The 25,619-nt window shown below is 35.3% G+C and overlaps 2 protein-coding genes across 11 annotated transcripts; one reads left to right on the top strand and one right to left on the bottom strand.

Annotated features, from left to right (window-relative positions):
• Positions 1-1,412: 1,412 nt before the first annotated feature.
• Positions 1,413-13,453, bottom strand: LOC113498629. 6 transcript variants are annotated; one of them, XM_026878711.1, is made up of 12 exons: positions 13,062-13,453; positions 12,717-12,833; positions 11,252-12,027; positions 10,887-11,108; positions 9,770-9,939; positions 9,158-9,273; positions 8,514-8,793; positions 7,938-8,106; positions 7,353-7,463; positions 7,154-7,249; positions 6,636-6,847; positions 1,413-6,364 (listed from the first exon to the last, which is right to left on the bottom strand). In XM_026878711.1, exons 2-12 carry the CDS (start codon positions 12,746-12,748, stop codon positions 6,311-6,313), a joined length of 2,238 nt encoding a protein of 745 aa, XP_026734512.1. In that variant the 5' UTR covers positions 12,749-12,833; positions 13,062-13,453; the 3' UTR covers positions 1,413-6,310. The 6 variants fall into 6 exon arrangements, with proteins under 6 accessions (XP_026734512.1, XP_026734511.1, XP_026734514.1 ...); XM_026878710.1 differs by having other exon boundaries at positions 13,130-13,453; XM_026878713.1 differs by having other exon boundaries at positions 9,770-9,936; positions 13,130-13,453.
• Positions 13,454-14,086: 633 nt separating this feature from the next.
• LOC113499109 (serine/threonine-protein phosphatase 4 regulatory subunit 3) lies at positions 14,087-25,579 on the top strand. 5 transcript variants are annotated; one of them, XM_026879472.1, is made up of 10 exons: positions 14,087-14,325; positions 14,719-15,133; positions 15,404-16,339; positions 16,417-16,609; positions 17,561-17,703; positions 19,068-19,243; positions 19,501-19,691; positions 19,932-20,126; positions 20,697-20,824; positions 21,291-25,579. In XM_026879472.1, the coding sequence occupies exons 2-10, from the start codon at positions 14,837-14,839 to the stop codon at positions 21,393-21,395; spliced, it is 2,364 nt and encodes a 787-aa protein (XP_026735273.1). In that variant the 5' UTR covers positions 14,087-14,325; positions 14,719-14,836; the 3' UTR covers positions 21,396-25,579. The 5 variants fall into 5 exon arrangements, with proteins under 5 accessions (XP_026735273.1, XP_026735274.1, XP_026735270.1 ...); XM_026879473.1 differs by having other exon boundaries at positions 14,088-14,325; positions 20,688-20,797; XM_026879469.1 differs by having other exon boundaries at positions 14,088-14,325; positions 20,688-20,824.
• The last annotated feature ends 40 nt before the right edge of the window (positions 25,580-25,619 follow it).

Raw genomic sequence — 25,619 nt, 5'->3', positions numbered from 1 at the left:
AGCCATGGTGCATAATAAAACATTATATAGGTACGAATGAAAAAAGTTTGCAAAGTGTGCAAAGAAAATTTCATGAGACTCGATCGAGCAGTTTCAGAGGAATTCAATTTCATACACTGACACGAGAATTTAAGATAATAGATAGTGAATGTATTGAGTACATTGGACTACCCTAAACTTACATAACAGGTTATTTACCCCAAGACATTGTGAAGGCTCTAGCATTGAGTCCACGTTTTTATTGCATCAGAATTCTTTCAATCGATCAACTGAACAATACTATTGTATCGGTCTTGTGCATAAATTATGTATGGCACGTTGCAATGTAGGTAGACAAAGAGGCGGCTTGGGTTTAAATCAGATCACTATTGCACGTTCATATTTACGTAATATGTACTGCATTGCAAGCAAATCGTTTTAAATTGCTTGAAAGGCTAGTAAATTAATAATTGCATACCTGTACTAAGGGACTTATTACCTATATTCATTGATAGTGGCAGTAGCAGATGTGTAAAAGAGAGAGGACACTACCGTGCAGTGTGTCGTCTCTCTTCGACAATTAAGTCTTACTTTCTAATAGTGGTACTTATCCAGGTATGGAATATTTAAAGAATCACTTAATAAGACGCTTTGATTTATAACATGTATAAAACTAAATTGGTTTTTAGGTAATTGAAATGAAACGAATTTTACGGATTTTATCGCGGTTTAATTAAAAAAAACACCCTAATTTCAATAGAGAAGATGGCTGGAAGATATCACCTACTTGGGACCCAATAATACAAAAACTCAAGGCTAAACCCAAGAGCAGCGCTGCAAGACATCACGACACAGTGAGCTCATACTGCGTAGGTCGGACCATAAATAATTATTTAAAAATATGAAGGTAGAACGAGCAACATCTTCTGTCAAGACGAACACCATCTCAGTCTGCCCGTGACCATGATACCTGCAAAGGTGTCGAAACGTCGGGAACTAAAACCAAAAATTAAACCGCGATAAAATCCGTAAAATTCGTTTCATTTCAATGTCTAACATTCGCGTAAACCTAAGAAACCACTATGGTTTTTAGGTAATTTTGGATATTAGTTACATTTATGGTAACATTTCATATTAAAAAATACACTTGTGTGATTCTTTCGAAATGTTTTGTGATTGCGTCACAATTAGCTACAAGTCCTTTTTCACTTCTACTTTTAGGTTTATATTTTAATTTCTACGAATGTTAAAGTTACATTGTTTATTTATTGCGGATAAATATCAAAAGCCTATAAAAGCGGAAGTTAGAAAAGGAGTTCCCCTAGGGAGGTATCTGGGGCCGGTATTATAAGATATGCAAACCGTTATTTCGTGGTAATTGGTTACTTCTACTTCACAATTGTTAGACGAGGGTAAGGGTTAACAAAGATAAATTAAGAGTCAAAATTTCTTCATGTTTATTTCATTTTTTTAAACATCATCATGTTACACACATTGGACAATAAACTGTGAACAATTTCAGGCATTCAAAGAGGTAGCGTTTATCTAACTTAATTGTTACGTTACAGGCAAAAAGACACCCTCGGACATTTAAAATAGGTACTATAATCCTCAACAGATCTAACACCTCACATTATTATTAATAAATGCTAAGTAGAGAGGGTCCCTACAACTTGTTATTACTTCAAATGCCCGAATCTACCTTTGCTGTGACGAACACTACTATTAACCACATTTCGCGAACTGCTAAACACCGATACTAATAATTTTTAGCCATCTCTACACTCTAACAGTCAGAACCATTTCAAATATCAATACAATCACTCTTAGTCGCAACATCTCTCGGGCTGTCATCTCGACCGTGATCTCAAACCTCTTTTTCTAACATTCTAACTAGAATCGTATACTGCAGCAATATTATAAAGATTTTTCTTTAATCAAGGGAATTACATTATTGAACTGGTTCAAGATCACGGTTCGATGTCTGCCCGTTCACAAATCCAAGGAATCCAAATCTTATCGATGCACTCGAAGCAAACAACACCGACTTACACAAACGACGTACGAACGCGACGCCAACTATTCGTTACATACCAGATTCCAATGTGAACTGCCAATGACGAACTGACGATGTTAAACTTATAAACGATACTAATAAAACCTACTTACATATCACATGGTAGGCGATTGCCATGTGTTTATGCTTCGCTAAGAACTTCGACATTATGTTCCGTATCTACATTATAACCCTTAAACTAAAGGTGCAAAATATTTACTTACATTACGTTAATCTCCCTAAGAGCAGTCAATTCGAATTGATCTACAAAAAGTACAAACAATAAATAAAACTAGCACGTAAAAATACATAGATACATTTAGTACAAGTTCCTAAATCTATTGTAATTTGTAAATTGTTATAAAACGAAAGTGCAGGTACTGCATATGGAGAGATAAGCGTATCCGATACATTATACTACTTATACATGCGTCACCTGCGCCGGCGCACCTCGTCACACAGTCCAAGTTTATTGTCTTTAAATATCATTGAGACAGAAATGCACTGCGTTATGTAAATTATGGATAACGGTGGAAGACCTGCGTGGTAATTTTGACTGCTCAAAAATCAAAATTCATCGAACTATAGTTAGAGCTCAAAAATAAAAAAAAACCATAGGCTTCTAACATTCAGAATCATTAGTAAATTATGCAAGCGTGCTAAATGCCTTATAAAAATCGCAGTACACTCATGACCAAGTTAAACTTCGATGGGTATTAACAAAATTTATTTTCGTTTGTACCCTCATATGTAGAAAATCTTTTCCCGTTAACAATTCTACAATACCAATGTGCATGGATGGCCGGCCGCGGCTCTCGCATAACTAAACTAGCGAAAGGTAAATTTATTTTGGATCTACATATTAAAAAATATACATCTTACGGGCACTGTCTATTTATCGATTGGAATAATAATCTGGCTTATATCGTTACATTATTATTTTTAAACACTTAAAGAAGCTGAAATGATATTTGGAACTGACAAAAAAATAGTTTTAAATAAACGCACATCTCAAACATCGAGATAAATAGAAATTAAAACTTATTTAACTCCAATTGATTCCGTTACTAGCAAATAATTTTTAACTCAATCGCTTCTCAGCCATATACAATCACATAAGATTTTATATAGGAACATAACTTTACAAAAATATTACTTTATTTGGTTCTGTTTCTAGCGCTATTATTACTTTTGACGGTACAACACATTTTTTTAATGTCCTAATATGATATGACGGCGTAGCGATTGCTAAAGGGGTGCTACACTGCACTGGATCAGAGCCCTGAAAGACGGGTGGGTGTGGCCCCTAATTAGAGACGCCCATTACTACACCGATGGTAAACCCTAACTCTGTCATCACAGAGTATACAATATCGCCTCTAACGCCCTAATTAGGGGCCCTTACTTACTCTTACGTCACTTTTCTTATTAACCCCTCTAAACCAGAATAGTGTGATACCCTCTCTGTGTTACATCTAGCATTCCATCGACCGTGTAATAGTTCCAATCTAAGTTTATTGCTTTTTTTATATACACTATTTTATAACAAGGCTTTTAGGACATGCGGTATAGACAACACTGATCGGCACTTTATGAACTGTGGATCTATTGCCGTCTCTTGAAGTTATACTATGCAATTGTAGGAAAGAGACAGCGCTCTACAGAGTAGTACGCTGTCCCACTCCTGCAACAGCCATAATATAACTTCAAGAGCAGGCGTTAGGCTCTATCAGTTATTATTATATTAATTAGTATTATAGCAGACATTGATTAATTGAATTGTGGGCACTTGTCGGTATATCGCAGATATATGTTAACTAGCGTTATGACTATTTTTTTTAATATATGACATCGATTTCGTTTGTTATGTATCACGTACGTTTACTTTAGCGACACGTAGGGTACATGGGGGGCAACCACCACTTAAAGTAATTATAGAAGAGAGAAAACACTAAACAATGTAGTATGTTGTCTCGCTTCCACAAACAGAATTGGGACTACTTTGAAAGTTAGTGGTAAACCCTCTGACGTTCGCACACACGTAAGTTACAACACCTAACCATTTAGCTAACTTCACTCCGTTTAACGACCACCTAACTTCACTACGGTTGCTCAGTTTACATTATACACTGGGGCCGTGACACACAGGCACGCTTAACCATTGTCTAAACGATCACTAGTAATTAAATTTGTACTAAGCGCAGATAAAGGCGGCTTTTATAATATACTAATTGTAAATGCTTAAAATCGTCTAGCGACCTCCTTATGATTGCTAAATTTTGATATTGCAAACGTAATTGCCCTGAAGTTATATATAGTTATTTACGATACCAACTACCGAGTAAATAGACGTTTACGACAGATAATACGTATAGTATAATTTATATTTTTTTATGCACGACGAAATAACACATCTATATAAAATGTGATTGCATAACTTTCATATCACATACTCTCTAGTCAGACACTCGTAAGAATATAAATTAGCCCTCAAACGATAAATTTCAGTTACTTATTCGAGTATAATGTAAACGAGCCTTAAGTTACCGAATCATAAAACAAGTTCTCACGTGCGATGGACCTTACATCACTGGTTACACAGGAAAAGTGTCTTTATTTCGAAACTAGTAAGATTGTTTTTTGTGTAATTAGCGTAATTACCACTGTTGTATGATCCACCGTACGGAAGTCATTCTAAATCCTTGCATACATCTCTACGTCATAACAATTCACCTAAACTAGTCTAGGACAACTACTAAGGAAGGCTTATTATTGCCAGCAAACGTGGCGATACCACGAGATTTTGTTTCAAACAAATGTAGTGATAACACAATATTAATTGTTACTAAATTCCGTTACAGTAGAATTATGACCTTGCCCCCTAATCATGAAAGTAAAACAAATTTATATTTACCGGTGGCAGAAATCGGAACTAAAATTTTATCAAGCTATTAGACTGTTTTTGAAGTAACTGCGCCACTAGCGCCACTGTCACCGGTAAACATAAGTTTGTACTACTTTATACAGTATGTTCTAAACTTTAAGATCGCTCTGGACTTGAGACCAGTCACGCAGTAATTAAAGGTGGGATACAACGCATACAGCCCACTTCAGAGCAATCGTAAAGTTAGAAAATAACCTTGATGTCTTGATTTTATTATGACAAGGGGGTTAGTGTTTGCCCAGAGTTTTGTGGTCGTGGTGTGAGCAAGACGCCTCTAAAGGTTATGCGCCATCTTGCTCACACAACAGCAACACTCTTTAATAACCTTGTATAGTGAAAGAAATAAGTGAAATTTGTAATTTAGTTCTCACAAAATACTGTAAGTAGTAAAAAGTGTTTAAATACAAAAGAACATTGATATTTCCCCCAATTAATAGGACTTCGGATATAAAGTTACATGTTTCCCTATTATTTAAAAATGGAGGATGAATTTACTCTTAAATTCAATAAACGGTTATATAAAAATAAATCTATTCAGCCAGCTTGCTTCGTCATGAAACTTTGAATAAAACTAAATCGAGTATTACTCATGTGATTGATAAACGTCTGTAAAAATATCAATTTGGAAGGTTTTCATTAAGGGAAATAATTGTTGTTACTACGATGTGATAATACTTAGAGGTCTTTTGGAATTTAGATACTTAAGAGTTTTGGCCGTTTCTTTTTATAAAATTTCTTTTTTCGGGTTGTGGAGTTCAGGTAAGGCGTTTATCCACGGGTGCAGGTTTTTAGCTGAATCTGATGTGGCTAAAAGGAAGCCTCAAGATAACCGTAACCAAGTCAATTTGTAAAACTACGAAAATTTATTTAAGCGCTCTCAATTTATGGGGTATTTCAAACTTTGTGAGCTTTCAAAATCCAAATATGACCTCTAAGCATTGTTACGCCATCATTATATCCATAACTATTCATTTGTTTGAACACAAAACTGTTTCGTACATAATAAACATTAAAATTAATATCATAGCTAACGACTGGCCAATCGGGTGAAAGAAAATGTCAAAGTTCGATAAATAAGTTCCTAAGCCACCATTGGCTATAAAATTAATTTTAAATAAACCAATCATAGCACTCAAAACATCGATCCGAATCAAAAACTCACACAAACATCTTACATGCACATACACGTCTCTAAACATGCACACATACAAAAATTAAAGCATGAAGAAAAATATTTCCACCTCTCTTGAGACTATGAATATCGAATTTGTTCCTAAGTTTTATAGTACATAGAGTTTATTATAGCTTAAAATAAGTATAAAGTTACTGTGTTATGAGGGCACGCGCGACGACATCTCCATCGGCATCGAAGTGGACACTTGCATCTGGAAAACATATTATAGATCATAACAAAAAACAACAAATAATAAAAAACATTAAATGTCAGTGCATACTGTAGGACTTGCTTATAAACTGTACATTATTGGAAGTAAGAATAACCATAAAAAAACACAAGACAAACTAACTTTCAAAACTCCTTAAAACCATGTAGAAACTCCTTTATATTGTGGGTTACAACCATTTAGAAACTCCTTTATATCGTAGGTATAAAATCGTGAAGGCCTGAATATATACCAAGGGTAAGGAGCCACATACCTTGTTCTTAGCAAAATGCGTATGCGGCGAGTGTGTGAACACACAGTCGGCGATAGAGTCGAGTGCGCGCTCGTCCAACACGCGCTCGTCCAACCCGCGCTCGTCTAACCCGCGCTCGTCAAGCCCGCGCTCGTCCAACACGCGCTCGTCTAACACCGCTTCCAACGCTGCTGCTAGTTCTGAACTCTCAGCAAACGATGCGCCGCCTTCCGCTATGAGAGAACATATATTTTTATACTGAGGTTGTAAAACTTTACAGAAAAGTAAAGGGGCCCTAAATTTGTGCCCAGGGGTAATCTTATTATAAAATAAGAGGTAGCTACCGCAAAATATAATAATGTATTGGGAATTCCTTATGTGTGGTAAAGCCATATAAAACCATTAAATGCAAATCTCAAACTATCAAGTTTTACATCATTTTCATATTAATGATCACTAATAGTCAATCAAGTGCATTAAAAAGGTCCTAAAAAGATGGAATAATTCTATCATTTTTCTTTGATTGAAAATGGACATACCTTGATTGAAAAACTCCGTGAATGCTTCATCAGGTATTTGACTGAGCACTGCAGGATCCAATATGTCGTCAGGTGGAACTTGACCAACTTCTACTTCTGCAAAGACAACCATATTAAAATCATTTTTTACACATAGATTACTTTTATACATAATTTACTTTTTGCTAAAGGAAAAGAGGTTTTAATGTTTTTTCCTTACCCAAATCGTGTGAATCACTTGCAACCGTGACGTATTCGCTCTCGCTTAGCGCACCCATTCCTGCGTCTTCCGAACTGTCATACGTTGAAGAGTTCGATCCCACGTTTAGCTCTGTAAGGAATTCAATTATGAGTACTTGTATGTGATATGTTTGGTACAGAAGCTTTGTTAGTTAGGGATAATTTTATGTCTAGAATTATTTACCTTTAGCTATTTTAGTGAAATTAAACAGAACTGCTGTGCATTAGTGCATTCATTTTCCTGTGCACTTTGTCATACTATGTAAATAATATCCCTCAGTGGGAATCTTTAGTACCAATAATTTGGTAAACAATTACCTAACTTATATTTTTTCATAGATTTCATGAATCGTTTAAGTATTCATTCAGACTGCCATCTTTAGAACTTATTAAAAACTAACGTATAGCGAACGGATTTAATGAAAAACAAGCATTTTTTTAAATGCAAATTGGTAACTTATGATAATTGTTTTATAACCTCTGTATCCTCATGATCGCAATAAATATATGAAGTTTGAATATGTACTATCTTGTTAGGTCTTCGTTCTAATGTGTGACTACATACCCGACAGTGCCTGTTCGTGTCCATGCGCGTCAGTGAGCGGGCGCAGGCGGGCGGGCGGGCGGCGGCGGCGCTTGGCGCGGCGCGGGGCGCGCGGGGCCGCGGGGCACGCGCGCTTGCGGCAGGCCGCCTTCTTCGGCCGGCAGTCGCGGGACAACTTGTCGTAGTTGTCCTGATGTTACATATAATAGGTATCTTTCATTGTTGAATTTAAATTGTGTATTTATATTTTTAGAAATGTCCATTTAATTAAAAGCCGATTTTACCGTCTTAAAATCTACAATCAACATTTACAAGAAAATATTTTTTTTGGACAATTATATGAAAATATCAAGTCATTTAACTACAAAATTAAATGGCCAATACTAAAACAATAACGGTGTACTTTTATACTTCGATACCAGCGTCTTAAGCCCCAAAACTATTGACCTCCTGATAGTCTGTTCCTACTGTACACTATACCAGTAGATTACTTACCAAATATCAAACGATTTGCCTTTTCCCAGTTATTGTCTCTGCTAGAAATCATGATATAAATACATAAAATACCAAATTAAAGCGAATCAAAATCACACATACCCTCTTCCACGCATGTTCCGCACATAAAGGCGTATGATCAGTGAGCGGCAGTAGCGGCTGGTTGCACCTGGCCCCGCCCGCGAACACGGCTGCGCAGGCCGCGTACAGGCGCTGGTCGGGCGCGCGGGTCACGTGCGCCAGGCAGTAGCGGGAGCACGGCAACGCGCAGCGCCCGCAACGCTCCGTACTGCAGAGGGTGCCCGACCCGGGGAGGCTGGAGTTGCTGCTGGGGGTGGGGATGGGGAGGCTTATGCTCTCACCACCCGACCAGCCGGTTTCCCTTTAAATATAGGCCGGATGAAAAACTGATACTTTTTTTAGAAGTTATGGTGGTTTGATGACTGGTGACTTATATACACATTAGTTATTGTAACTCTGTAACCTTTACAGTTAAAAAAACGTTGAAATTGACGTTAGTCACCCTTTATAGGAAATTACCGTTAGCCTTGATTTGATACCCTCCTGATATGTAACTGAATATGGTGCATTGCGAAAATCATGCTTAGTAGGCTCGATTTGTTTCAACAATAACATCAAGATTTTCTTTCTAAAATCTTGGAGTAGTATGTAGCAAACATAAGGTAAGAATAATATTGTAATGCATTTTTTTATGAGACCCGAAAATACAATATTCTCACACAAACCTGAGTTTTCTGCGTTCTTGTGACGTCAGCACGGCGGGCATGCCGCGTAAAGCAAGCAAATGATTAACCGTCTGCGTTGGAAGACGACCCGAGGAGCCCGGTGCGTTCAGTTGTTTCTGCAAAACATACATCCATTACAGACTATCACACAAAAACTTTACACGGAAATACCGAATAGAGAACATAAATAAAAATATTTATGCGAACTCGATAGCAATGTATTAGTTCCGCGACAACAGCTACGGAAATCCGACATGCATCAGAGAGCTATTGCATGTACCATCCGCGTTTATGGATAAAACCTCATTTATATGATTAAACTGCCGCTTAATGAACATATATAATAGTTCCTCTTCCGTTATAGTTGAATTCCAGTTGCTAAGACTTTGTGATTAAACTGGCTTCCAAAAAAGAAGGTAGTCAGCTTCTTGACAGTTTCATTTAAATAGAAAAATTAGCCGCATCTTCAAATACAAAAAAAAAACGTGAAAATCGTATCTTATTGTAATGACTTACGTAGGCTCCCACAGCCGACATCGGTTTGAGATCAACACGTACCAAAAAATAAAGAGTCTAGACGCAATCCATTGCGTAGCATTAAGGAGACGCTACCTTGAGTAGCGTAGCGAGCGCGCGATGGTCGCGGTGGTGGGAGGCGAGCGCGAGCGAGTGGTGCGCTCGTGCTACGTGCCGGCGTAGCGCCGCGCGGCGTAGCGCGAGTCGGGCGCCGCGGGACTCCGCTGCACTTTCCTCAACGCAGGCTGCGCCGCAACCAGCTTCTGCTAAACATGTACTTCAATTGAAAGGACTTTTCAACAATATGGTTAAATATTTTCAACAATTATTGAGTGGTCTTAACGGATTAAAAGGAATCTTCTGGGTAGTGGGAGGCGGGTAGGGTCAGATTCTTACTGACTAAACTGTCTCCCGGTTTTGGGCGCTGCGTGGTGAAAAGTAAAGTTTGAACACATTGTAATCCATCACACACCGACCGCGGATCTCAAGACTAGGTACTACGTACTCACAACAACGGTTACGAATAATAAATTGTTAGATAAACAACTAATCAAATCATAATCAAATTGACAAGTCTATATATAAAAAAAAATATAGTACAAAGAATAATACACTCATTCTCTTATAATTTGATTATACTATTGTAGATGTTAACATTATTAAGGCTTTGTTGAGTCACGTATAAAGAAACGGTTAGTCAATCCCTCTCACAATGCTACATTTATCATTGTTATGTAGATCTGAAATGAATAAAAGAAGTATGCAAAACATTCAGATTTAAAACTCTGATAAAAAAGCGAATACTTTTTGTCATTTCACATTATTCCTTATTTGAATATGAGGCCGAAGGATTCTTGTCGATTTCGAAATACTCTTATGGGTAATAAGTCCTTTTTTTAACATCATACATAGGTCCAATATATTGTAACGGATGATATTTATCTCATGATAAGAATATACATATAAAATAATCATACGCTTTTCAGTACGACAATCTCAACATAATTAATCTCTTGAATCTCATCTCAATGGCTAATCTAGAAATCTAATAAAAACATTGATACAAAAATTTACAAGGCCTAGGCAAACCTTATACAAGTCTTATGCATAAACATAATAAATAATGCTGCCTAATGTTATGTTCATTAAATCTACTTACGTTGTATGAACATTGTAAAGAGTAAAAGAAGTAATTTAGAAGCAAATGTTTTACCAAAATCAGGCATATTATCATCATCACTGCTGCTGCTCTCGATCTGACGGAATGCGAGCGGCCTGTCGCCTAGAGGCCCGCACTGGAACAGCGTGTCGCCCGGCGCATGCCACGCGTCGTTGGACAGCGGTATGGCTCGCCTCGACGCCGGTATCCGTTGTAACGCCTCGTGCACGGCAGGCCCACGGCCGCGCCGACACTTCGCTTGCGATGGAGTTTTACCTGATTATTATAATGTTTCATTTTACTTGATTGGAAAAATATATGAGTTATTTAATCAAGTTCATTTTTTTGTATGGTCATTGACAATTTGTTATAGTTAATTACTATTTAAGTATAAAAATAAGAAAATGCTGTGAACTAACCAGACTTACCCGTTGACGCTTTCTTGGGGGGTGTCACTGGAACTTTAGTCGGCGGTGCAGGAGTCTCAGATGGGGCGTGAGCAGTCGAGTTCTCGACCAGGCCTTGTTCTCTCTTAAATACATCTAAAAATGTCTCCACACCTGCTTGTTTCGATGCAGCCTTAGCATTGTTTGTAACACTATTAATACTGGTTTTCGCACTCAGGGAGGGGGCAGTGGCAGTGCTTTGGGCCTTAGGGCTATGAACACTTAATCTTCGAGCTTCACTAAACGATTCCGATCTTGCAGGCTCTTTAACCTGAGTTTGACTTTTGACTTTCAAAACTTTGGTATGAGTAGTCTTACTGTCTTTATAGTTTGCATTCTGCTTTGCAGCAGGTGGGTAATGGCCATTAGAGACCACTTCCTTTTTAATTTCCTCTTTAACGTCGCCATTAGTGAAGGCGCTTATGAGATCAAGCTCTTTACTTGGACTCTCTAATAGCTTACCCTTAATATCAACATTATCAGAAAACATAAAATTATCTTCAGTGTGACTAACAGTAATTTCCCCTGCGATGACATCTGAGTCATGAAATGTGTATAATTCGTTGGGATCAATTTTAAACTTGGAGTAGAAATTATCGTTTAGATGTATATACGCCTGCTCATCCCCTGAGTTGTCATGTAGGAACATGTTTACTTCACCACAGCTCCCGGACGACACTCCCTCAACTGCCATTTTATACTGTGTGGCACAACTCGCCTCTGATATATTCTGTGGAATACCACTGAAGCTGAAAGAATGGAATACACTGTCATGAGTATAATAATACAAAGGGTCACACATTGTAGCAGTATTCAAATTCAGTATTTAATTATAATAATATGGAATATATCTAATTCAACTGCATTACTCAAGATAAGTATGTGAGTGACTAGCTGGCTTAGAGATTTGATTTCAACTTTAAATAAATTATAAGATCAGTCATTATCAATGTCTTACATAGAATTAGAATCCTTACAGAATGCATGATTTCATATAAACACTAAACAATCTTTTGGAAATGACACATTTAAAAAAAGGTTTATGTTAATACATTCAGTAGATATAATCACACTATTTCTTTTTTAATTATAAGAGGATAGTTAAATTTTAATGTAATGTAAAAATATTATGTTTCAGAGATACTCAGTACTTTGTTTATAATAACAAAACATGCAAATATCTACATTCAAAGATTCTGTTTATATGCATCAGTTATTCAATAGCAGAGTTTAACAGCTAAGCCAACAAAAACAAGCAACATCTGTTTTGAATACAAGAAGCACATACATACTAACAGCTGTACTGTTTTTGATATCATGCTCATGTCTAACAAACCATGGTTTTCTTCTACTACTCAATTTAACCTAAAATAAATTAAGAAGCCAAGAAATCAAAAGAATACAGCTAGTTTAGTTGAGAAAAGCCCAGTAAACTTACCCCACATTTTCTGATGCACTCAAATAAGACATAGTGGGTTCATTTTACAACTTAATGATATAAACAATTTTATTGCTATGAAATGTGCACAAGTAAGTTTGGTCCCTCTGCTTCATCCTGCAATGGAAGAGAAGTTTGAATTACAAAGTAAGCATACACATACGCAGTTTAATCAATGTTATTCATATCAAAAACACAAATAAATACTATCTCTATTATTGTAAAGTTTCTTTGAATTGACATCAAACTGACATATGTCAAGATAGTAATTAACCAAATTTTCACAGCATTTTTCCTTATTCTATAGATTATTCTTCAGGTGAGCAATAATGCAAAAGTATTTACACATTCTTATCCAAAACGGAATAGGTAGCAAATGTTGATAAACCAAGATTATGAAAATCAAATCTCACACGTTAGCTTGTTGAATAACCGGCTCATATTTATCTATAATTTGAAAAGAAAAAAGTATTCACATAACATTCACGTCTATAATTTATTAGTAAGTAAAGTAATTGTTTGTGGCATAAAATAAATAAAACTCAATCTTTATTCAATAACATCAAGAATGACTGACAGAACACAGCAAATGGCAGCCAAAAAGCCACAGGTAAAAAAATATAGAGGTGCTCCTACCTACTTACTAAAGCAGGTTAGTTCTGAAATAATCATTTTATTAGCTAACGTCGCTCGTGGCTCAGAAGTTTCCGGTTAAAATCAGGATGTCAATTAAAATCCGTGGACTTAATTTAGTCCATATAATAAGATGAATAATTTTTTCTCCAATTCGGGTAAAAAATAATCTTATCCTAAAAATCATGATGAGCTCATGCGAAAAAGCGGTCAGCAGCCATTCATGACACGGCGCGGGCGACTTTTTTGCTTCTTTTTTGGACATAATATATATTAGTGCGTCCTCTCCAACTAGTTTAAGTTTAAAGATCCTCCTTATATTTTTTTCCAATGAAAACCGTAATTAAAGTAGCAAATCTCGCTACTGTAGGGTGTGAGAAATTAAGAGATTCTTAAACTTGAACTATTACACATTTTGTAATGTAACTAATAACCATCTTAACTAAGGTTTCATTGCCATTTTTATGTTTTATATTATAGCAAAAACAATGCTTTAAATATTTATTTTTGTCTCTACTGAGGGTACTTCATAATGCTGACTATAAGTTTTATTTCAAAAGTTTAAGTACATACGTAAGACTATTCTAACAACATATATTTTTAAAACGATTTTATTCACATTTTAAGTTATTTATAAATTACGTTTAAAAATGAGCTAAAAGCATTATGTCCGTGACTGACAGTGTTGTACATTTTAAAAAATATATCAAAAAATAAAAACAATGTTTTTATTACAAATTACCACTTCATGTAAAAATTACCCATCTAAACCTGTAAAAAATAGTAAATTCATCTTAAAACAATTATTCAATAGTACAAGATTCAATGATACTGAATATATAAATAAGATTATTATGTAAGTGAAAAAAATTGCAATTCAAAGTCCGCGCCTTTTGTATTTCGATTTGAGAACCCCATTTTTGAAGCGTTGTTGTGAATCCAATATGGCGATATTTGATGTTGTACTATTTTGAAGGTACGTCAAATTGACGATTCTATAATGATAATTCCGGTAAATATCGTATTAATAAAGAGTTTTCGACATCTAAAGAAGAGTTATCGTATCGATTGATTGATAATTTGTGTTTTTACAGTGTAAGAGAAAGCTTACAATTTGTATTGTTTTGTTTGTGATTTCCGATATTTTAATGATTATTCCATTGTTTTACAAAATTATTAAAAAGCGTTTTTAAGTGGATACTTTAACTATGTGTCGAATCCGTATGTGAAAACAGTATTTGTGTTAAGTCTTATTGTAGTTAGGTGTGTTTCACACAAATTGAAGAACAAGATGGAATGTAATTACGGTAATTACAATCGCGAAAATTACGTACTGATTTCTTTACAAAATGTGTTATTTTTGTTACAGAAGTGCACATGTTTTTATACAAATGGGAGTTAAGTAATTTACTGTTCAGGTGCATTAGATTAGCGCCACAATAATTGATTCATTACTTGAGTACATAGTGTTTAGAGCGCTGACTATCATGACAGACACGAGACGAAGAGTTAAGCTTTACGCTCTGAACGCAGACAGGCAGTGGGATGACAGAGGAACAGGGCATGTGTCGTCATGTTACGTGGAGAGGTTGAAAGGCACCTCGTTACTGGTGCGCGCAGAATCAGACGGCTCGCTACTTCTAGAAAGTAAGATACAGCCCGACACAGCGTACCAGAAGCAACAGGACACCTTGATAGTGTGGTCTGAAGGTGACAACTTTGATTTAGCATTAAGTTTTCAAGAAAAAGCTGGCTGCGATGAAATATGGGAAAAGATTTGTCAGGTAAATACAAATGTTTATATAATTGTATACATAACTGTAAACTCATGTACATAACATAAAATCCAATAGGAAAAGTTAGGTAAACAAGTGAAAAAAGTTCAAGTTCATTGAATAAGTGATAACTAAATATTAACTGAGATGTTGTGGATTATTCTTTTAATTCCTTTTAAACATTGAGTATAAATGTTAGTTTATTTACATTTGTTGCTATGATATTCTGATGGTTGATTTGTATTAAGTCAGGGGTATAAAATATTACTGTGATTACAGGTACAAGGAAAAGATCCATCAGTTGAAATTACACAAGATATTGTTGAAGAGTCTGAAGATGAGAGGTTTGATGAGATGTCAGATAGTGTGCAGCCTGTGGAACTACCTGCTTGTGAAATGGGCCGCCTTGAAGATATCAGTGAACTCGTGAACAGTTGTTTGGTGTCACCAGCTCGCAAAGACAAACTTGCTGCAGCCCTGGAAACACAACATTACATCAAAAAACTATTGAACCTCTTCCACATGTGTGAAGACATTGAAAACATTGAAGGATTGCATCATCTTTATGAAATATTCAAAAGTATATTCCTTCTCAACAAGAACACACTGTTTGACACAATGTTTGCTGATGACACTATATTTGATGTTGTGGGCTGTCTGGAGTATGATCCAAGTTTGTCACAGCCTAAGAAACACAGAGAGTATCTACGAGAGCTAGCAAAGTTTCGTGAGGCCATTCCTATAAAGAACAAAGATTTGCTAGCTAAAATACATCAAACATACAGAGTACAGTATATTCAAGACATTGTTTTGCCTACACCTACGGTTTTTGAGGACAACTTGCTAAGCACTTTGTCCAGTTTTATATTTTTCAACAAAGTAGAAATAGTGAAACTGATAGAAGATGATGAGAAATTTTTGACAGATTTATTTAAACTTCTTATGGATGATAAGACTCCAGATCAGAAAAGACGGGACCTAGTCCTGTTTTTAAAGGAATTTTGTAATTTTTCACAAAACTTGCAACCACAGGATAAGGATGCTTTTTATAAAACTTTAGTATCTCTCGGGATTTTGCCAGCTTTAGAAATTACTCTAAGTATAGATGATCAGAAAACTAAGACTGCATCTATAGACATTTTAACTTACATTGTAGAGTTTTCACCTTCGGTAGTAAGGGATCACACACTACAGCAAGCAAACAACACAGAAGAGGTAAGTGTAGACAGAATACATGTACCTTACTTAAAAAGTCCCTATAAAATTAAAATGTATGTTTTATTTATTTTTAGGAGCAAATGCTACTGAATATAGTTATAGAGCAGATGCTTCGAGACAGAGACCCAGAATTGGGTGGTGCAGTGCAGCTCATGGGTGTCCTTCGCATTCTCCTAGACCCAGAGAGCATGCTTGCATCAGTCAACAAAAGTGAAAAGGCAGATTTCTTAAATTTCTTCTACAAGCACAGTATACAAACATTAATAGGTAAAGTACAATTTCTATGACTCATGTGTACACAACAATCTAAACAGTTTCCTAGAAAACATGTAGATGTAGCTATGTCTATGTTTTGTGTAATCTGTAGATTTTGTTGTCAGTCTATCAAAAGCCTATTAGCAATTCTAATAAATAAACATAAGCACTAGATTTTAATTTCTAGTCTTATAAACATGTCAATGATAACTTGTTATGAATGTTAGTTAGTCTGTTAATTCTACTGAGAATAAGGAATTTTATAATTATACTTGTCAATCAAACTATACCAGTAAACATTTATAATGAAGGCAGAACAAGTTAACATTCAACATAAAATGTTTATTACTTAATAATAGCTTTTACTTACATTGTTGCTTTATGTAAATAAAAGGTGAATACCTCTATTATAATAATAACAACATTGATAACATTATGCAAACTAGGCACATGTTTTTTTTTTGTGATTAGACTTTAACAACTCTTTTGATAAGCATAATCTTACTATCAATTAATCATTTAATACTAAAAATTATCTATTGCATTAATCAAAATCATGTAAACTTGTGACCTTGGTCATTTAATTACAGCCTCTGACCAAAGAAACGGTCAAATTTTCATTTTCATCATCATGTTTTTTTTACCCATTTGGAAAATAGACCATTTTTCCTTGGAGTAAGCAGTCATCTTCCATACGATTTTATTTTTTGTTTAAAATGGAAAGATCATTGTTTTAATCACCTGGACAAATATTACTACAGAAAGATCCTGATTTATATCAATGATAATATGTCATTAATAATCAGCCGTAATTCTAATTTGGTAATTCCTATCATCAGTATATCAAGACTAGAAAATATGATTATGCATTTTTTGATTTTCGGTTTTCATCTTTAACAACAGATTTTTATTACTAAGTCATTGTGTGTTATGTTTGCTTGGCTAATATTTGACACATTTCAGCCCCTCTCTTAGAGAATACCACTGGTGAAAAGCCCCTAAAGGAAGACTACCACACAGTGCAGCTACTCGGACTTGTACTGGAACTACTCTCCTTCTGTGTAGAGCATCACACATACCATATCAAGACCTGTATATTGAATAAGGTAAGATGACTATTATAAAAAAAGCATCGCCATGCTATGGAATTTAATCCTTGTGTCAGAGGGGCCTTTACAAACATTCAAGACCCCCTTCAGGACAAGAATTTGTGGATAACACAAACACTTGTTAGAATTTTTTTTTCTTATGATATTTATTGTAATTTCACTTGCCACATCTAGTTGATATTTTATTAATTATATAAGATACAAGAGATTCATAACATCTGATAATTTTGTTACATAACAGTTCACATTTCATTTGTGAATGAACAAATTCAGTAGAGTATAACAAACAAACACCTTGATCTTATCTGATAAGGAAAATTAGGTTTTCTGATTCATAGATTAAATTCCAAAACCAATCATAATTTTACAACATTGCCATAACATGTCATGACCTATGACAATAATTTCACATGATGCTTGACCTTGCTCTTGAATGTCTGTAAATAATCTAATATTTAAAGCTGGCAATACCAACTGTTCAGGATTGATCTTTATTATAATAATGATATAAGAAAATATAAACTAGAAGTTGACACAAAGTATGAGTTGTGATGTTTACATTTTGAGAGGAGCAAGTAATGTTAAATGCTGATGTATTAACTTACCGTAATGAAGCTGTACAATACCCATAAAATGTGTCTAAAAGTCAGCTAAGCATTATTTATTAACAAAAATCACATCAAATTACTATATTTTGTTAATACTTGTTTTGAGAATGTCAGTTACATAATATTAATCACTTTTAATTTATTCTCTTAGGTAGAAATAATTTACCTTTCAGTTTAACTTTACATAATGCTGTAAAAAGCCTTATATTTGCTGTTAAAGGATTTTCCCTGAGTAGCACTTGTTTAACAGGACAAAGTAAGCCTTTGTCGGCTTGTAACAAATTAATTTCACTGTGAATGAACAATGGGTGTTCCAGTAAATAAAACCGCTCGACGAATCAACCGTTTTTATTCACACCTTGATTGATGTTGAAGGTCACCTCTTGTTTAATGATTCCTTTTCAAACATTGTTTACGAAAATCGTTTTTCTTTTTCCCTACCTTTCTTCGTATTTTTATTCCTAGATTTGCGACATACTTCACGTAATACGTGTAAATAGGAATATCATTTTGCTATCAATTATTTAAATCTTGTCTCCTATTGTCACCTAAATCAGTTTCTCTTCTGTGTTTCCTGTTGAAAATGATTGTCCTATGGCTATCTAGGCAAGCTCATTCTCATATGGGCTATTATCTATAATTCCTGTCCTAACTAAGTTACGCATTCTGTCAACTTCATCTTTCTTGTAAGAGTGCTTTTATAAATAACATCTCAACACTTTAAGCTTGATTAACATTCTGTTCTATTTCCAGGACCTTCTTCGTCGCATACTGGTGCTGATGAGGTCGACACATACGTTCCTAGTGCTTGGAGCACTCAGATTTATGAGAAAGATCATCGCACTCAAGGACGAATACTACAACCGATACATTATAAAAGGAAACCTCTTTGCACCAGTTATAGATGCTTTCCTTAGGAATAATGGCAGGTATGTCATTGAACTTTGTAGTATGTATTTTTATTCAGTATAGGATTTTCTGCATTTTTACTGTTTTATGAGTTTTGCAATATATTATTTTATAATGTTCTAGCTGTTTAACACTTTGAATGACCTATTGTTCTCGTTTGACTTCATGTCTTATCTAAAATTTAGTTGATACGCAAAATGCTTGAATCATCTTAGGAAACGATTTTATAATATACTGCTTGCAATAATTTGAAATATTTATTTAATACAATTTACAGGTATAACTTACTAGACTCGGCAATATTAGAATTATTTGAGTTCATCAAACTTGAAGACATCAAGTCGCTTTGTTCACATGTCGTCGAAAACTACGGAAAGATCTTAGAGGACGTTGAATATGTACAGACTTTCAAAGCTTTAAAAACACGGTATGATCAACATCAAGACAAGCTGAAGGAGAGAGACAGAGGTTAGATTATATTTTATTTATTATATAAGTGAAAGTTGATCTTGAATTTTGCATCCCATTTTCACTTCAGTTTCCTTATTTTGCAATACTACTATGACATGCTATTTTGACATAGTTATATCTTTCATTTCACGCCTCGTGAGTTGAATTGTACTTTCTTGTTTAACAACTAGAGCTATCATGACTATTTTCGCGAAGAGAGCCTTCTGAACATGTTGGTATTTGTCATTGTGTTTGTAGTGAGCGGCAGCGTGGGCGTGGCGGAGGCGGTGGTTCCGTCGCTGCTGCGCACGCGCTACCGGCGCGAGGCGCGCGCGCCCGACGACGAGGAGGAGATGTGGTTCAACGACGACGACGAGCTCGACGACGACGCGCCGCTCGACGCGCAGCAGCCGCACCCGCACCCACACGCGCATCATGCGCTCGACGCTATCGGTGAATATCAACACTATTTATTTGACGACCTCCGTGGTTGAGTGGCGTACGCACCGGTTTCAAGATGTCGCTAGCTCTGAGGTCCAGGGTTCGATCTCCGGTCGGGTCAATTCAAAAATTCACATTTCTACATTGTCTCGGGTCTGGGTGTTTGTGGTACATTCGTTGTATCTGAATTCCATACATAACACATAATACAAGATAATATAAAAACAACAAAAACGACCTTAGTCATCGCTTAACAATTACACTTGAAATTTCCTGCATGTCATGTTTATAATGTTAATTTTAGTAGTAAGGTGCATCGTCGCATATCGGCGTGAGGATAAATTTAAATAATTAAGAATTGATATGTACCTGTAAAATTTTATGCAACCATGTAATATGGCATATCCATATCTGTATATGTATTTTGAGCACAGGGTAACTAAGCTAACTCTGTTTTCCTAACTATAATAACTCACTCAGTTTCAAGGTCAATCTTTTTGAAATTTTTTCATACATATGTACTTGATGTAACTTGTGAACAAAGTGGTTCTACAATAATGGTATTTGTTTTAGGAAAAATAGTCGAAAAGAAGGTATGCTCGAATACAGAGACAGTGAATGGACCCAGCAGAGTACTTCTCAGCACCACAGCGACCAGCAAGCCGACGCACACTGATGTTCAGGTATCCTCGCCCAGATTACTCAATAAGGTAAACTTTTAGTTCCCTCACACCTCTTCTCTACTTGCTTTGCTGGGGAATCTAAGCAATGTGTATATAAACTCTCATAGACTACCTGCTAGGAATTGCATGGTGTTGGTTTGGACATCACACTAATATGGTGTGCTTAGCTTAGCTTACAAGAAGATACTGATGTATAAAGCTATTTATAATAATTTATACAATCATAAAACTACATAATATTCACGTTTAATATTAGTATCGAGCAAAAGTGTTTCAATCAGTTGATTAAAGTAATAGAATAATTTTCGATAAATTTCAGACACCGTCTAGTGTACATTGTAATCTTGCTTTCACTTCATTATCACAATAGTGAGATCGCGCTTACACTCGAGGTTATCAACCCATACCATGTGCATTAGGATTGCTTAGCCTAGATATATTACCTTAGGTGGAGTGTTATGGTGCGATGTCTATATAAGAATTGTGTCATCAGGGCCTGGTGGATTACGACGGCGACTCGGACGAGGAAGAGGAAGGCGCGGCGGGCGCGGCGGCGGCGGGCGACGAGCGCGACGCCAAGCGGCCGCGACTCGCGTAGTGCCCGCCCGCCGCGCCCGCCGGGACTCCATGGAGCATGGCGTAAGATATGCATACTGTACGCGGGGGTACCCACCTGTCCGCGGTTCCACGCGCGACTGTTGAGGGCCGGGCCGGGCGCCGGCCGTGCGGCTGTGTATGTCGCGGTCTGGGCGCTAGCGCTCAGGCCGCGTTATTGTGATTCCTAGATTCTAAGCACTCACCGTCACTGCCATCCCTAGCTCTTCCATCTCGCGTCCCCAGACACCTCGCCCGCGTCACGTCCAGCTGATCGCATTTACAATCGACACAATCGGTCGTTTATAATTGCTATCGTTAGTCGGAACCGCTAGACAGTGAAGTACCCCTAGCAGCTGGGTTATGTCCATTATTTGTAAATATGAAGTGCTGACACTCGAGTGTTCGACTTTAGTTAGTTAGTGTATGAAGTTCTTCATACTTTGTAGTGTAATAATATACTTCAGATGGCATCAGAAAGTAGAACAAATATTGGTTACAAGGTGTATTTAATGTGAACTAATTTTAACGATTAGGTTACTTTTGTCATGGATTGTAATCACAAAAAGTACAAAGAAAATATGAGTGGGAATTAAATGTCTAATAATAAATAATAATAGAAAAAGAAAAAACACCCTGAATGCGATATGAAAATGTAAAAATGTACGTATTTATAAAAATCTTAGTTTATGGAGGATCACAAGACCAATCTTTTTTTAGAGACATTTAAAATCATAATCTGTGCTGTGGAATTGTTACTCACTAGTGCGTTATTGTATCACAAACAGATTTCCATCAAACATAATCTGTTGCCTGAACTACATCATTCAGCCTGGTATTCATGGTGAAGATGTCTAGGCCAGCGTTAGAGACGAGTCGGTCGTGAACATATTTGACGTGGTTTCACATATACGAATTATTTATTTCTCAATTTATTTGCATTCCTTCAGTTGAGCTTTGTGGAGAATACATTTTGTACTTTTCCAATATTTTTTTTGCAGTAATCATTACAACCTTGTTTTAAGCAGTATATTTGAGATAGTTATCTAATTGTTTGTATTGTAACAAGTCTCATAACAGCTCCCACTTTGTTGAGAGTAGAGAACAGTTTTGTATCTCATATTTAATTTGGTGACATGCACGGCCCTTAACAATGTTTTTAATTAAGATTAACATTATAACCACTTGCTGTAAAGTCGCCCTATTTATAAAACACGGACGTTTATGGCATGCTGTGATTGGTTAGAATGTTAATAGTTTAAGGGTAATAAATATTTTATTTGAACTGAATTCCCAAAGTGTGACTAGCTATTTTTGTTTAATATATTGCCTATAAAAATTTAGCCAAAATTAGAATTATATTTTTAGTAAAGAGTTGTGTTTGTCGACATTTTGACTAGCCTTTTGATTATCTGTCATATAAGATGCTATTTCCGATAGGAAAAATACCTGCGTAGCTTTCGAAACACGAAAAATATCTAACAAAAGAATATAAAAGTTTTATGAGGCGATTTTTCGTTTAATATTTTACTGTTTCTACATTTCTGGGCTTACACAACTTCGACTGCCTATAAGACATCATTTCGGGTAGAAAAATCGTAACTGAATTCAACCGTTATTTTGACCCAGTAAATGTAACGGAATCTGCCTTCTACATTCGAACAACATTGGAAAGTCAACTTGTATAACATGTTTATCTGGATCCCGACTATTTTTGTATACGATAGTCTTAATTACATATAAGGCTCTTTGTACACTCGCTAAAGTGTAGTTAGGTGAAATAAAGATTTTATGGTGTGTCCTTAATCTTTATCGTAAGCTAAGTGATTCAGTATACGACTACTAGGACTAGGACAAGAAGTATCGTAATCATGATTATCGAGTGTACTCAGCCCCTTATATTTACACCATTCATTTTGTTGTTTACTGGCAGCTAAAATTATCCACTAGTTGATTTGTATATAATATTATCTATTTATAGTATTTCATTAAACGCTAAACCAGTATAGCAATAGGTATTGTTTTATTTCGATTTTTGTTTCTACTTACCTAAAAATTATTTTCTTTTTTATTTGGGATCCAGATTTATCATGCTTTATTTTCAAGGCAACCTGTTTTTAACCCGTTCGCTGCGGTCATTACCTCCTGACCCTCGCATGTGAGATAAAAACTTACATGCAGTAAGTTTCACTCACGGCGGTTGTAATGGTTAGGTCGTATGTTCTGCAGCAAACGTGTTAAGATGTTATAATTGTAAACTTATTAGCAACTTTTAGGGATTCTCTTTATTGCTATAATATAGATAATTACTATCTTATATGACCCTGATGGAACGAAATAGCTATTTGTGGATCCATTTCATCACACAACTTGACAAGAAAAATATAATTAATTTAACGTTCTATTATTTATTAATTCATTATATTTTTAATAAAATAGTTTGGTTAGTCTGTCACGGTAATGTTTAGGGGGAATAGACTTTGATTGTTTAATGTAATGTCATGAGATGGATCCCTCTGCTGTCCCACTGTCTTCATTGCCTTCATGTAAATGAATTGTAAAATCAGTATTAAAATTTTCTTTACTTTCAACAAAATGTTTCCTATCTTTTTGCTTATATACGATCGTTTGTAGCTTTTTTACACTGCGAAAGTAATGTGTATGTGATAAAATTATCTGATTAAGATCCATTTTATTTTATTACTATAAACCTCTAGTTTTATCATTCGTATTTTGTAAATAATATTAGATTTTGTAAAATACACTTAATCTGGTGATTATAAACATCTATCTATAATAAAGTAAATATTTTGCATAATCACATGTCGCCAGAAACGAGTTAGATAGAGTGGTCCAAACATTACACAATAAACATTAATCAGAACTGATCTCAGTCAAGTCGTTTACTGGCTTCCAACTTGTCGATAAAGAACCTAATATGTAGCAGTGCTCAAATTTTATATCTGGTCAAGGGTTTTTATAATTTCATTATTTCTGTATTAGTGTATCATTTTGTAATAAAATAATGCTCTTCCATATGTATCAAAATTCTAACTTTAGATACGTTCGTAAGATCTAGTTTTTTGTAGTTGCAAGTTTAACATAAGGTATATTTCGGAAATATAATGTTTCTGATATAGTGTGACACAAGATGCGATGGAGCCATATTATCAAAACATATTGAATATTATTTTAAAAGCATAGCTTGGTGTAATACATTTAATATTTTTTTAGTTAAATTGAATAATGCTCGTGGAGTATAATTTAAATATAAAAAAATATGTGCAACAGTTGTCATAGACATTGTTCATAATATAATTTATATAATTAGCTTTATTGTATCTCGGTTACGAACTCCTGGCGGCATGATTATTTGACAAATGGATGATAAACAATTTGTGCATGACACTGTGATTATAAAGCTCGGCTGACTGTAGACTTGAATGCAATGCGATCAGCCCACCCTCTACTTGCGATGCCTATATTATACGTTACATTTGCAAAAGTAACTGAACTGAGCACAAATGTACTGTGTACACAGTACCGCTTAATAATACTTTCCCCAAATTATTTTCGGCTTGAAATCTTTAAGCTTCAATATCTAACCTTTAATTACCTTGTGTAACGTCTCTAAAATACATATCAATTTTAATATGTATTTGAAAAACAAATTATTGATCTCTGTCATAAGATTATACATCTTAGCAAAGAAATCCGCTACCGCCATTATTGTAACAATATGATGGTCACACTTCTATATCAGTGGAAAATGACTTCGGCTTTTACAGTGAAAACGAGGCGAATTCAATTATTACATACGTGGAATGAATTTGTCAGAATATATTGTAAATACAACGTTTTATGTAATAATTTTATTTTGAAATCTGCCAACATCCACGTGTATAATAGGCTAATAGCATCGAGCAGTCAATTAGATTTATACGATTCTTATATTCCTTGAAATAACTTCCCCATTAATTAAAACACGAAGTTTTAGGTGAAAGTAGACTGTAATAATGACTATTTTTTATCTGTCTAGGTGGATGACCATCATAAATTAATTTATACACAGATTAAAATAGATTTACCTATGGGCAAGTTGTGTAAAATAAATAAGCTTACGATAATGCTATTATTATGATGTCACTAGTTAAGTAAGCAATATAAATATAAGGTAATAATTACGAATTGATGTTGTTTCTTTCATACATTCCATAATCTATAAAAA

This window comes from Trichoplusia ni, chromosome 11 (assembly GCF_003590095.1).
Source record: "Trichoplusia ni isolate ovarian cell line Hi5 chromosome 11, tn1, whole genome shotgun sequence".
Lineage (NCBI taxonomy): Eukaryota > Metazoa > Arthropoda > Insecta > Lepidoptera > Noctuidae > Trichoplusia > Trichoplusia ni.
The sequence above is the reverse complement of the archived record's forward strand: the minus strand, read 5'-3'. Positions and strand labels throughout refer to the sequence as shown.

What these genes read in the sequence shown, in the direction of transcription:
- LOC113499109 (XM_026879469.1), top strand. Translation starts at nt 14,837, where the DNA reads ATGACAGACACGAGACGAAGAGTTAAGCTTTACGCTCTGAACGCAGAC. An exon ending in TATGGGAAAAGATTTGTCAG is followed by an intron (nt 15,134 to 15,403) that starts GTAAATACAAAT and finishes CTGTGATTACAG; the next exon opens with GTACAAGGAAAAGATCCATC. An exon ending in CAGTATACAAACATTAATAG is followed by an intron (nt 16,610 to 17,560) that starts GTAAAGTACAAT and finishes GACACATTTCAG; the next exon opens with CCCCTCTCTTAGAGAATACC.
- LOC113498629 (XM_026878711.1), bottom strand. Translation starts at nt 12,748, where the DNA reads ATGTCTTATTTGAGTGCATCAGAAAATGTGGG. An exon ending in CGCTCGCTACGCTACTCAAG is followed by an intron (nt 9,274 to 9,769) that starts GTAGCGTCTCCT and finishes TATGTTTTGCAG; the next exon opens with AAACAACTGAACGCACCGGG. An exon ending in CGCATTTTGCTAAGAACAAG is followed by an intron (nt 6,365 to 6,635) that starts GTATGTGGCTCC and finishes TATGTTTTCCAG; the next exon opens with ATGCAAGTGTCCACTTCGAT.